This window comes from Lepus europaeus, chromosome 5 (assembly GCF_033115175.1).
Source record: "Lepus europaeus isolate LE1 chromosome 5, mLepTim1.pri, whole genome shotgun sequence".
NCBI classification, from domain to species: Eukaryota; Metazoa; Chordata; class Mammalia; order Lagomorpha; family Leporidae; genus Lepus; species Lepus europaeus.
This window is the reverse complement of record NC_084831.1, coordinates 31,695,353-31,708,467: the sequence shown is the minus strand read 5'-3', so window position 1 is coordinate 31,708,467 and position 13,115 is coordinate 31,695,353. Positions and strand designations below refer to the sequence as shown.

The window sequence follows — 13,115 nt, the reverse complement described above, 5'->3', positions numbered from 1 at the left end:
ATCCATGTGGGAGACCCAGAAGGAACTCCTTGCTCCTGGCTTCAGGTTGGCGCAGCTCTAGCTGTTGCAGCCATTTGGGGAGTAAACCAGGGGATGGAAGACCTTTCTCCCTGCCTCTCTCTGCCTCTCCTTTTCTCTCTGTGTAACTCTGACTTTCAAATAACTAAATCTTAAAAAGAAGAAGAAGAAGAAGAAGAAGAAGAAGAAGAAGAAGAAGAAGAAGAAGAAGAAGAAGAAGAAGAAGAAGAAATGGAGCAGCTGGGACTGGATCTGGCACCCATAAGGGATGCCAGTGCTGTAGGCCGGGGCTTTAATCCACTGCGCCACAGTGAGCACTATGCTTTTTTTTTTTTTTTTTTTTTTGACAGGCAGAGTGGATAGTGAGAGAGAGAGACAGAGAGAAAGGTCTTCCTTTTTGCCAATTGGTTCACCCTCCAATGGCTGCTGCGGCCGGTGTTTCGTGCTGATCCGAAGCCAGGAGCCAGGTGCTTCTCCTGGTCTCCCATGCGGGTGCAGGGCCCAAGCACTTGGGCCATCCTCCACTGCCTTCCCGGGCCATAGCAGAGAGCTGGCCTGGAAGAGGGGCAACTGGGATAGAATCCGGCGCCCTGACCAGGATTAGAACCCGGTGTGCTGGCGCCACAAGGTGGAGGATTAGCCTGTTAAGGCACGGCGCTGGCCAGCACTATGCTTTTAAAGCTAGAATTCCTTTGCCAACAATAACCTGTATCCTTACCTCTACATACACACACACACACACACTTATAGTGAGAAACTGTCCTCTTAAGCTTTTTTTCAGAATTGAGTGAACCATACCTCATCCAACGCCATAGAAGATGGGGAAGGAGGTGGTTAGGAACATTATCTGGGCATGTGTACAAATGGCTTCTCTGACTCCCTTTGCCTTCTTTTGTCTCCTTATTACTCTGCAAAGCTTCCCATTAGAGGGTTGTACGTTGTTTTCTAGAAATACTTATTAACTCTTGGTCATACACTATAATTTCCCAATTGTCCCTGGGACTTAATGTCTCTAATTAGAATTTCAAGTTACAGAATATCTTTCAGGAACTATTTTTAGTATAATTTAGAGTTCAACAGATTATTAGGGAAACAGAGTTACAAATAAAGTAGCCTAAGGTATGTATGAGGTGGGGATTTGGCACAGTGGTCAAGACTCTACTTGAGATGCCTGCCTTCCCTATCTGAGTGCCTGGGTTTATGTCTAGGCTCCATTTCTTATTCCAGCATCCTGCTAATAACACTCACCCTCGGCAGGCAGCAGGTGATGGGTCAAGTAGTTGGGTCCTTGCCCCGCTGTGAGAGGAGAGCAAGATTGAGTTCCTGGTTCCTGGCTTCAGCCTGGCCCAGCCCTGGCGATTGAGGGCATTTGGGGAGTGAACCAGTAGGTGGGAGATGTTTCTCTGTCTCTGCCTCCTTCTCTCTCCATATCTTTTTACCTTTTGAAAAAAAAAAAAAGACAAAAAATGAATAAAAAGCATTACAAAATTTGTCTCCATTCGCTTTTGAAGAGACTGGCAGAATTACAAAGATGGAGATGGTGCTCTGTTTTTCTCACTTCTCATCTGTTTTGGACCACAGGCTCCATCCTGATTTAGGAGTCGTTGCTGCTCAGCATTTCAGTGATAACTCTCCCCATGGTCTACAGGATCCCTGCTCTCCTTGTTTCTATAGCAACAGTCCTGTGTTGCTTGGCTAGAAGCAATTTTCTGCTGCTGTGGTGAAGTCCCATTTTTTCATTCCTTTCTTCCCAGTTGCCTTGGTAACCAGTCTCTTCCTCTTCTGGTCTCCCAGTGGTAAATTCCTCCCCCCCCCCCCCAACGCCCTCCCCCCTTCTGTTTTTCTTTCTAGTAACAGTCACCTGCTCCTGACTTGGACAGTGCTAGCCCATCTGTGAGTGAGCATACTCTGTCATAGTCAGATTGTCATCATGAAATCAACCGCCCCTTTGCTTTATTTGCATGATTTCTCTGGTCTGCCATCTTTCTAGTGGTTGTCATGGCAACTGTACCCTCTGAAAGTCTCCAGGCAAAGGCTCTACAGTTAACAACCATCATGTGAGAGTGTCTGCCAATATGTGGCCACACATCTCCGTTTTAAACCTGGTCCCAGGCGGGTACCACAAATGGGAGAGAACAGAGCTTTTGATCAAAGTAGGCTGGATGGAGAAAAGGAGGTACAGGGGACTCAGAACTGGGAACTGGTGTTTATCAAACAATACATGTGTTTATGAGGTTTAGATTGGGTCTGTAAGAGTGACCATTATTCGAGTGACTGAGAAATGTACTCCTATTGACAGTTATTCTCGGCAGCCTAATCAAGGGACGCTGGTCTGACCAGAGAGCAGGAAGAAAGCAATTAGAACTCTTAAATTGACTAACAAGGGGTTAGCACAATAGGTACTTAAGCACTTTTACACATCACTGAAAATTTCTCTGTCCTTAGGCTATTGTTCTCACCTCTTTACCAAGGCAGATGAGATGTCACCATCATAATAAAACAAAGTATTCAACAAATGGTAGTTGTTAAGTGTCAGGGCACTGTAGCTGGTGCTTTTCAGACAGCACTTCATAATCCTTATGGCAATCTGCAGACAAGTTTTAAGGTAAGTTCCCTGAGGTTGGGGTGGGGGGCTATGGCACAACAGTTTAAACTGGTGCTTGGGACACCTGCATTTTACGTTGGAGTGCCAGTGTGAGTCCTGGTGACTCTGTTTTTGATTCAGCTTTCTGCTAATGTGTCCCAGGAGCCAGCAAATGATGGTTCAAGTGCTTGGAGACCCAGATGGAGTTCCGGGATTCAGGCTTCTGTCTGGCCCAGACCTGGTTGCTGTGGGCATTTGGGGAGTGAACCAGTGGAGGGAAGAGCTCTCTTTGTCTGTCTCTGTCACTCTGCCTTTCAAGTAGATTCAAAAAAATAAAACATAAACAATAAAAATAAGGAAATCTGAGGTTAAGAGGTGCTGTTAATGGAGGTCACACAGCTGGTAAATCACAGAGCTGGCATTTGAACTCAGGTCCATCTGACTGTGATTCCATTTTGTCTCTTTTCTCTCTCTCTCTCTTTCTTGAGATTTATTTATTGGAAGTGGCGCTGTGGTGTGGCAGGTTAAGTATCTGCCTGTGGTGCCAGCATCCCATATGGGTGCCAGTTCTAATCCTGGCTGCTTCACTTTTGATCCAGCTCCCTGCTGATGGCCTGGAAAAACAGTAGAAGATGGTCCAGGTGCTTGGGCCCCTGCACCCACATGGGAGACCCGGAAGAAGCTCCCGGTTCCTGGCTTTGGATCAGCACAGTTCGGGCATGTGGCCATTTGAAGAGTGAACCAGTGGATGGAAGACGTTTCTCTCTTTCTCTCCCTCTCTCTGTATGTCTGCCTCTCAAGTAAATAAATAAATCTTTTAAAAAAATATTTACTTATTTACTTGAGAGGCAGAGTTACAGAAAGAGAGGGAGAGAGAGAGAGAGAGAGAGAGAGAGAGAGAGAGACAGGATCCAGATCTCCCAGGTGGGTGGTAGGGACCCAAGCATTTGGGTCATCTTCTGCTGGGTTCCCAGGTGCATTAGTAGAGAACTTGATCAGAAGTAGAGCAACAGGTACTTGAATGGGCTCTCTCTTTCTCTTTCCTCAGGGGCACAAGGACTTGGGCCATCTTCCGCTGCTTTACCAGGAGCATTAGGAGGGAGTTGGATCAGAAGAGGAACAGCTGGGACTCAAACTGGCTGTTGGCACTGCAGATGGTGGCTTAACCTGCTATGCCACAGTGCTGGCCCTACAAAGCTTTTTTTTTTTTTTTTTTTTAAGAGATGTATTTATTTATTTGAAAGAGTTACAGAGAGAGAGAGAGAGAGAGAGAGAGAGAGAGAGATATCTTCCATCCACTGGTTCACTCCCCAATTGGCCACAACGGCTGGAGCTGCGCCAATCCGAAGCCAGGAGTTGGGGGCTTCTTCCGGGTCTCCCATGTGGGTGCAGGGGCCCAAGCACTTGGGGCCATCTTCTACTGCTTTCCCAGGCCATAACAGAGAGCTGGATTGGAAGTGGAGCAGCAGGACTTGAACGGGCACCCGTTTGGGATGTCCGCACTGCAGGTGACAGCTTTACCAGCTACACCACAGCACGGGCCTCCAAAGCTTTTTCTTAAAAGGTTGTGAAGTCTCCTGAATTTTGGTCCCGTTCTAACCTGAGGGTTGCTATTAAGTTATCCCTTTTGCCTTTTAGCCATTTCATCTTCCTATATTGTAGGTTGTTGTTTAATTACTTGTTTTGCTCTGTGCTCACCCTATCTCTTGCATCCTTTGGCCAAAGGGATGGAAAGTTTGTCCTGCCTTCTGATTGTGTCTGAGGCTGCACCATAGAATGAAAACAGTATGGTAGCTGCCCTTGCCTGAGAACTGGGCAGATTCGATTCTGGGAATGTCACACGCCAAACTCCCTGGCTTCAGTAGTGATAGGGAAGTCATTTTCTTTATTTAACAATTAATTGGGTGTTTATTTACTAGTTATTGTGCCAGACATTGGCGATACAGCAATGATCTAGAGACAATTTGACCCTTGCCTTTATAGAACTAACAGCTGGAGTAAACAAGAGGCTAATATATAATTTTATTTATTTATTTATTGACAGGCAGAGTGGACAGTGAGAGAGAGAGACAGAGAGAAAGGTCTTCCTTTGCCGTTGGTTCACCCTCCAATGGCCACCGCGGCCGGCGCGCTGCAGCCGGCGCACCATGCTGATCCGAAGCCAGGAGCCAGGTGCTTCTCCTGGTCTCCCATGGGGTGCAGGGCCCAAGCACTTGGGCCATCCTCCACTGCACTCCCTGGCCACAGCAGAGAGCTGGACTGGAAGAGGAGCAACCAGGACAGAATCCGGCGCCCTGACCGGGACTAGAACCTGGGGTGCCAGCGCCACAGGCAGAGGATTAGCCTAGTGAGCCCCGGCGCCAGCCTAATATATAATTTTACATTGTAATTAGTGCTATGAAGAAAAAGCTAGATACTGTGAAAGGAAGATTAAGGACAGATTTATTCTAGATAGAGCTGTCAGTCACCATTCAAGGGAGCAAAAAGTCGAGCTTCTAACACCAGGTAGTTGCTAGCAGGGCAACCCTATGGCTCTTAGGCTCGGGACCTCAGGCCCACAGGCTCCCTGTGCGCTTAGCACCGCCCCCCCCCGGGATTGGGATCTGCGCAGGCGCGGTGACGGTTGCCATGGTGACAGCTGCTTCTGCGCAAGCGCAGAGGCCTTCAAGATGGCGGCGGTGGCGGCTGCTCGAGCGGTGCCTGTGGGCCCAGGGTTCCGGGGTCTGCGACGGACTTTACCTCTGGTAGTGATTCTCGGGGCCACCGGCACAGGCAAATCCACCCTGGCATTGCAATTAGGCCAGCGGCTCGGGGGCGAGATCGTCAGCGCAGACTCCATGCAGGTATGACCGCGCGGCTGACCCCAGGTCTGGGAATCCCGGCGGCCGCATGCAGGCCTCTGGCCGAAGTGGCCTCCCTATCGCGTGGTGGTGGTGGGTGAACCCCGAGCTTGCGGGGGGCAGAAAGGGTAGATGGAGCGAGCCTGTACCCAACTAGGCGCCCAGCATACGCCCGACACAGTGCCGAGCATTCCCTTTCATCATCGCGGTAACTTCTCCCGCCGTTACTATTGGGTTGGCTACTGTTGTTAGCGCCAGTATAGGCTCCTTAGGGAATTGGAGCCTAGGGAGCTGAAACGACTTTCCCCGTGTCACACAGCGAAGAAGTGGAAGAGATGATATTCGAACCCGCAAGGTTGACATATAGGCGTCCATCACGTATTTGTTGAATGAAGATTACTCTAGAGGTTTTGCTAGAATCCCACCCTTAACCCAGCGAGACCAGGATGAGTCGGATACCACCTATGAGCGTCTTCTGGGGGACTGTAATACGGTGGACAGGCAGGAGACCTGGATTCCAGTCCGGAATCTCCACTTGGCCACGTGGTTTAGATGAATAAAATCTATTTGGACGTTGCTTTATTTATGTGTAAAGTGGAGAAAATATCTCAGAGGGCTGTGGTGTTTAGTAAATGAGATCACGAGTGTTAGAATGAAAAACAGTGGCCTGTTGCAAAGAAGACCAAGACACGACATAAATGCTTGTTGAAGCTGAGGTTTTTAACTTTCCTGGCTGATCTGAGTTGAGGGGGATCTGAGTTGAGAGGACTTTGCCCTCTTCTTTGAGCTGGGAGGCTCAGAGGAAGTGTAGAATTCATGGCATTTGAGAGCATTTGTGCCCCATGGATGGTGAATGATATTCTTTAAGTCTTTAGTGGAGGGATTACAAGAGCTGTTTGTGGAAGAGAATTACTACTCCCAGTCTTAACAAGATGAATGAGATATTGGGCATAAAATGCCTAGCCCTAAAGCTAGCATCTGTTGTGTACTCAGCAGGGAAGGGCAGTCCTTGTTCTATTGAATTCTTCATTTCCAAATTTTCATTTTGATGTCTTTTTTTTTTTTTAAAGATTTATTTATTTATTTATTTATTTGATAGGCAGAGTTACAGAGAGGCAGAGAGAGAGAGAGAGAGAGAGAGAGAGAGCGAGCGAGCTTCCATCCACTGGTTCACTCCCCAAATTGGTCAGAGCTGGGCCAATCCAAAGCCAGGAGCCAGGAGCCTCTTCTAAGCCTCCAGGCTTGGTTTCTACCCTCCTTAGTTTATTTGGGGTGGTAATGGCATCAACTTATGTGATGACATAGGGTAATTTAACAAGTATTTGCAAGCCTACTTTGGAACTTCAGGAGACAGAAGTTAACTTAAATCCTGACTCTTTTCTAAGATAAATGACTTCAGCCTACCCTCTTCTTGCCTTTGTTTCTTCTGTAAAGTAGGAAGAATATCAATAACACAACATTCTTGTGGTGACTAAATGAGATAAAGTATGTGAAGCACTTGATATGTATATGGCACACAGTAAGAGCTAAAAATATGGTAGCTGCTATTTTCTTCAAGGCTGTGTTGGAGAGACAAAACCATAATCCCTGTCCTCAATGCTTAGTCCTGCTGACCTTGTAACAGGGCAGAGATAATAAGTGAACAGAGATATTAATGATGCTTTCAAGGTGGGTGGGGTTGGGAGAGGAGAGACTGCAAGTGCTAGATATTATGATAAACTATTAAGTTTTATGTAATTTCAGAGACAGGAGAAATGAATGAAGTTGGACATATTTGGGGAAAGCTCTGTGTAAAATGGCTTGAAAAATAGGTTTGGATAGGTGAGATAGAAGAAAAGATATCAATGGAAAGAACATGAATGAAGGTTTAGAAGTTGAAATGGGCATAGTGTGACGATAGGACAGTGAAATGAGACTGTTCAGTGGGGGAGGTGTTGTAGATGGGGAATGGGAGATGAATAATGTGATGAGGGCATTTTATGAAGGGCATTTATTTGAGAACAGTAGGCATGGTGAGTTGGATTGGAAATGAGTGGGAGGAGTATTAAAAAAAAAAAAATCGGGCCGGCGCCGTGGCTCACTAGGCTAATCCTCCGCCTTGCGGCGCTGGCACACCTGGTTCTAGTCCCGGTCGGGGTGCTGGATTCTGTCCCGGTTGCCCCTCTTCCAGGCCAGCTCTCTGCTGTGGCCAGGGAGTGCAGTGGAGGATGGCCCAAGTGCTTGGGCCCTGCACCCCATGGGAGACCAGGAGAAGCACCTGGCTCCTGGCTTCGGATCAGCATGGTGCGCCGGCTGCAGCGCGCCGGCCGCGGTGGCCATTGGAGGGTGAACCAATGGCAAAGGAAGACCTTTCTCTCTGTCTCTCTCTCTCACTATCCACTCTGCCTGTCCAAAAAAAAAAAAAAAAAAAAAAAATCCAAGTGTGGTGTAATGGAGTTTCGGCCTGATACTTAAAGGACTTGAGTAATGGCCTTCAGTAAGATGGGTTACTTTGATGATCTCTAAAATTCATTCAGTCTTTATGTTCTGTAATTTCTGTATTTTCTGGTTGGTGTGGTGTTAGTGAGGATAGAAAGGAAGAGAAAGATGTATTACTGTGAAAGTAGCATCCTGCTACGTTGTGGCTTGGTTACTGTTTGGGGGAATGAGAGTTTAAGCACACAGTATGAGCAGGATTCAAGTTGGGGTGTCTGGAGAGTATGGTGAACCTGGAAGTCAGGAAGATCTTGCAGGGCACAATGGGAGTAGCAACAAGGCATCCAAGCAAAGGGAAGTCCAACTAGTGAATGTTTGGAGAACATTACAACGTGAATCCGCTTCTGGAACCTCTGCTGCTATATAACCTAGTGGCTTACTCCCTTTCTTTAGTTGGATCTTTCCTTTTTAAGAAAAATTATCTCAGTGAGTAAGTGAGAGAGAACTCCTATCCACTATTTCACTCCGCAAATGCTTGTAATGGTTGGGACCAGGCTGGGGCTGGACTCAGCCTCGGCCAGGTTGACGGTGAAGGTGGGAGTTGGGAATTCAATCCATGTCTCCCACATGGGTGGCAGGAGCCTGATTACTTTATCCATCACTGCTGCCTCCCAGGGTCTGCATTAGCAGAAAGCTGGATTCAGGATTGTAGGTGTTATGAAACATAGGTACTTCCTTGTGGTATGCGAGCATAAGCATCATTTTTTTTTTTTTAAAGATTTATTTATTTATTTGAAAGGCAGAGTGGGGATGGTGTTGTAGCGTAGCGGGTAAAGACACCGCTTGAGTGCCGGCATCCCATATGGGCACCAGTTCAAGTCCTGGGTGCTCCACTTCTGATCCGGTTCTCTGCTATGGCTTGGGAAAGCAGTAGAAGATGGCCCAGTCCTTGGGTACCTGTACCTGCACCTTCGTGGGAGACCTAGAAGAAGCCCCTGGTGCCTGGCTTCGGATCAGCACAGCTCCGGCCGTTGCAGCCAGTTGGGGAGTGAGTGAATCAGTGGATGGCAGACCTCTCTGCCTCTCCTTCTCTCTCTGTGAAAAAAAAAAAAACGGAAAGAAAGAAAGGAAGAAAAGCAGAGTTACAGAGAGAGAGAGAGAGAGGGAGTCTTACATCCCTTACATCCGATCTGAAGCCAGAAGACAAGAGCTTCTCTCTCTCTCTCTCTTTTTTTTTAAAGATTTATTTATTTGAAAGAGTTACAGAGGCAGAGACAGAGAAGTCGGTCTTCCATCTGCTGATTCACTCCCCAAATGGCTGCAACAACAGCCGGAGCTGGGCCAATCCAGAGCTGAGAGCCAGGAGCTTCCTCTGGGTCTCCCACCGGGTGTAGGGGCCCAAGGACTTGGGCCATCTTCTACTGCTTTCCCAGGCCATAGCAGAGAGCTGGATCAGAAGTGGAGCAGCCAGGACTCGAACCGGCGCCCATATGGGATGCCTGCACTGCAGGCGGCAGCTTTACCCTCTATGCCACAGCGCCGGCCTCTAATTAATGTCAACTTATTGAGGCCTGTCTCTGACCTCACTCACACACACGTCACACATAGTCCCTGTCAAGAAAGTGTTCTCAATAATTCATCTTAATTTTATATATATTTTTAAGTAAATGGGTTCTGCAGTGAGGGTTGGGTTTGTAGCTCTGTAATAGCTATTCCATTCTCAGAAGTGTTTCTTGGGGCTGGCATTGTGTTGCTGTGGGTTAAGCATCTACCTATGATGTTAGCATCCCATTTGAGTGCTAGTTTGGGTCCTGGCTGCTCCACTTCTGATGCAGCTCCCTGCTAATGCAGCTAGGAAGGCAGCAGATGGTGGTCCAAGTGCTTGGGTCCCTGCCACCCACGTGGGAGACCCAGATTGGGTTCCAGGCTTCTGCCTGGTCTAGCCTTGGCTATTGTGGCCATTTGAGGAATGAACCAGCAGATGGGAGATCCCTCTTTCTCTCTCTCTGTAACTCTGCCTTCCAAATAAATAAAATAAATCCTTTTTTAAAAAAAGTGTTTCTTTACTCATAGCTGTGTGTGGTAAGGATGGAATTTGCTAGAGTTTTTGCTTGCTGTAAAATAGATTAGTGGGAATCTATGACTTATATAGTGTTGATGAGATGATAGATCTCTAATATTTGATGAAATATCTTATTAAAATGGTTTCATTCTTCAATGCTGTGAGGATTAATATATGAAAACACTAAAGATTATTGAGTTTTCTGAATTGACTACAGATTGCTTTTAATTTTGATTATATCTTGGATATTCATGACAACTCTTCTTGATTCCCTACTGGGAAACTTTGATGTTTGATTTTTACTTTTTTTTTTTTTTTAAAGATTTATTTATTTGTGGGACTGGAATTGTGGCATAGTGCCAGCTATGCCAGCATCCCATATGGGTGCTTGTTTGAGACCCGGCTGTTCCACTTTCAGTCCAGCTCCCTATTAATGAGCCTGGGAGAGCAGCAGAGGATGGGCCAAAAGCTTGGGCACCTGTACCCAGCATGGGAGATCCAGAAGAAACTCCTGACTCCTGGCTTCGGCTGGGCTCAGCCCCCACCGTTGCGGCCATTTGGGGAATGAACCAGCAGATGGAAGATCTCTTCTTCTCTGTCTCTCCTCTCTGAAACTTTGATTTTCAACCAAATAAGTAAATTTAAAAATAGACTTATTTTTAAAGATTTTTATTTACTTGAGAGGTAGAGTTACAGAGAGAAAGGTTTTTCATCTACTGGTTGACTTCCCAAATGGTTGCAAAAGCTGGAGCTGAGCTGATTTGAAGTCAGGATCCAGCAGCATCTTCTGGGTCTCCCATGCAGGTACAGGGGCCCAGCACTTGGGCTATATTCCACTGCTTTCCCAGACCGCAAGCAGAGAGCTGAATCAGAAGAGGAGAAGCCAGGGCGCAAACTGGTGCTCATATGGGATACCAGCGCCCCAGGCAGAGGCTTACTTTACTGTGCCACAACACTGGCCCCAGTAAACACATCTTTTTTTTTTTTTTAAAGGAGTATTTATTTATTTGAAAGGTAGAGTTATAAAGAGAGAGAAGGAGAGATGGAGAGAGAATCTTCCATTTGCTGGTTTACCCTCTAAATGGCCGCAAAGGCCAGGGCTGGGCCAGGCTGAAGCCAGGAGCCAGAAGCTTCCTCTGAGACTCTTATGTGGGTGCAGGAGCCCAAGGAAATGGACCATCCTCTGCCGTCCTCCTAGGTGTACTAGCAGGGAACTGGATCAGAAGTGGAGCAGCCTGGGACTGGAACTGTTGGCTCACTTGGGTTGCTGGTGCCGTGGCTTAACACACTGTGCCACAGCACCACTGCCTCCCCACCTTGTTAAGATTTATTTTATTTATTTGAAAGGTAGAGTGACAGAGACAGAGAGAGAGAGAAAAAAAAAATCTTCCAACTGCTGGCTTACTCATCAAATAGCTGAAGTAGCCAAGGCTGGGGGCCAGTCTAGAATTCCATCCGTGTTTCCCACATGAGTGGCAGGGGCCCAGGTAATAAATAGGGCCATAGTCCACTGCTTTTCTAGGTACATTAGCAGGGAGCTGGATTGGAAGTGGAACAATGCCCAAATGGTTTGCCAGTTTCATAGGCAGCAGCTTTACCTGTTGTGCCACAATGCTGGCCCCTTGATTTTACTTTTAAGTTCAGATAATGAAATAAAGTATCCGTGACTCATTTGCTATGGTATATATAATTCTTTTCTTTTTTAAAGATTTATTTATTTATTTTAAGCAATTACAGAGATAGAGGAGGGAGGGAGGGAGGGAGAGAGAGAGAGAGATTGATTTTTCCATCTGCTGGTTCACTTCCCCACATGGCTGCAACAGCCGGAACTGGGCCAGGCCAGAGCCAGGAACCCCATCTGTGTCTTTCATTTGGATGCCAGGGGCCCAAGCACTTGGGCCATCTTCCAGTGCCTTTCCAGGTGCATTAGCAGGGAACTGGGTTGGAACTGGCACAGCTGGGACTGGAATGGCACTCATATGGGATGCTGGCATCACAGGAGGTGGCTTAACCCCCTACACCACAACACTGGCCCTAATATATACAATTCTTTTTTATTTTTAAATTTGTTTATTTTATTTGAAAGGCACACAGAGAGGCAGAGACAGAGAAATCTTCCCACTCTTTCACTCTCTAAATGTCTGCAATGGCCGGAGCCTATCCGAAGCCAGGAACCAGGACCTTCTTCTGGGTCTCTCACATGAGTCCAGGGGTCCAAGCACTTGGGTCATCCTCTTCTGCTTTCCCAGGCACATTAGCAGGGAGCTGGATTGGAAGTGGAGCAATTAGACTTGAACCTGCGCCCATATGGGATGCTGGGCCACAGGTAGCAGGTTTACCTGCTATGCCACAGCACCGGCCTCAAATTTTTTTTTTAAAGATTTATTTATTTTATTTGAAACCTGGTATACACAGTTCTTAACTTATGCCTTTGATCACCATCCTGCCCCTAGAGGGGTAGTGCTACTCTGCTTGTTTTTTTTTTTTTTTTTAAAGAATTATTTATTTATTCATAAGGCAGAGTGACAGAGAGATACCTTCCATCTGTTGGTTTACTCCTTGGGTGTCCGCAGTGTCCAGGACTCAGCCACGCTGAAACTAGGGACCAGAAACTCCATCTGGGTCTTCCATGTGGATGGCAGTGACCCATGTTTTCCCCCAATGCATTAGGACGAAGCTGGAGGGTAGTAGAACACTGAGACTTGGGAACCAGCACTGCAATATGGGATGCCAGCTTGCAAATGGCAGCTTAACCTGCTACACCACTATGCTAGCCCCACTCTGCTTTTTTTTTAAGGTTTTTTTTTGAGAAGTAGATTTACAGAGAGAGGGAGAGATAGAAAAAAAGGTGTTCCATCCGCTGGTTCTCTCCCCGATATGGCTGCAATGGCCAGAGCTGGGCTGATCCAAAGCCAGGAGCCAGGAGCTTCTTCTAGGTCTTCCACATGGGTGCTTTCCCAGGCTATAGCAGAGATCTGGATCGGAAGAGGAGCAGCGGGGACACAAATCTGTGCCCATATGGGATGCTGGCACTGCAGTTGGAGGCTTAGCCTACCATACCACAGTACTGGCCCTTCAGCTTGCTTTTAAGACAGTAGGAGACACTGTTTCTAGGTGACTTGAGGTTGACTCAGAAAGTATTCAGAAAACATGTGAACAGAATGACATTCTTTTTTTTTTTTTTTAAGTTTTTTTT

General features: G+C 46.9%; 1 protein-coding gene across 5 annotated transcripts in view; it reads left to right on the top strand.

Annotated features, from left to right (window-relative positions):
• Positions 1–5,270: 5,270 nt before the first annotated feature.
• TRIT1 (tRNA isopentenyltransferase 1) overlaps positions 5,271–13,115 on the top strand; it is a 55,590-nt gene continuing 47,745 nt past the window's right edge. For all 5 annotated transcript variants that reach the window (XR_009865915.1, XM_062191039.1, XM_062191041.1 and 2 more), the window contains exon 1: positions 5,271–5,445. Coding sequence is in view for 4 of the 5 variants with exons in the window: in XM_062191039.1 (XP_062047023.1) it covers positions 5,272–5,445 (174 nt within the window). In the remaining variant the exon portion in view is untranslated. The remainder of the gene's footprint in view (positions 5,446–13,115) is intronic.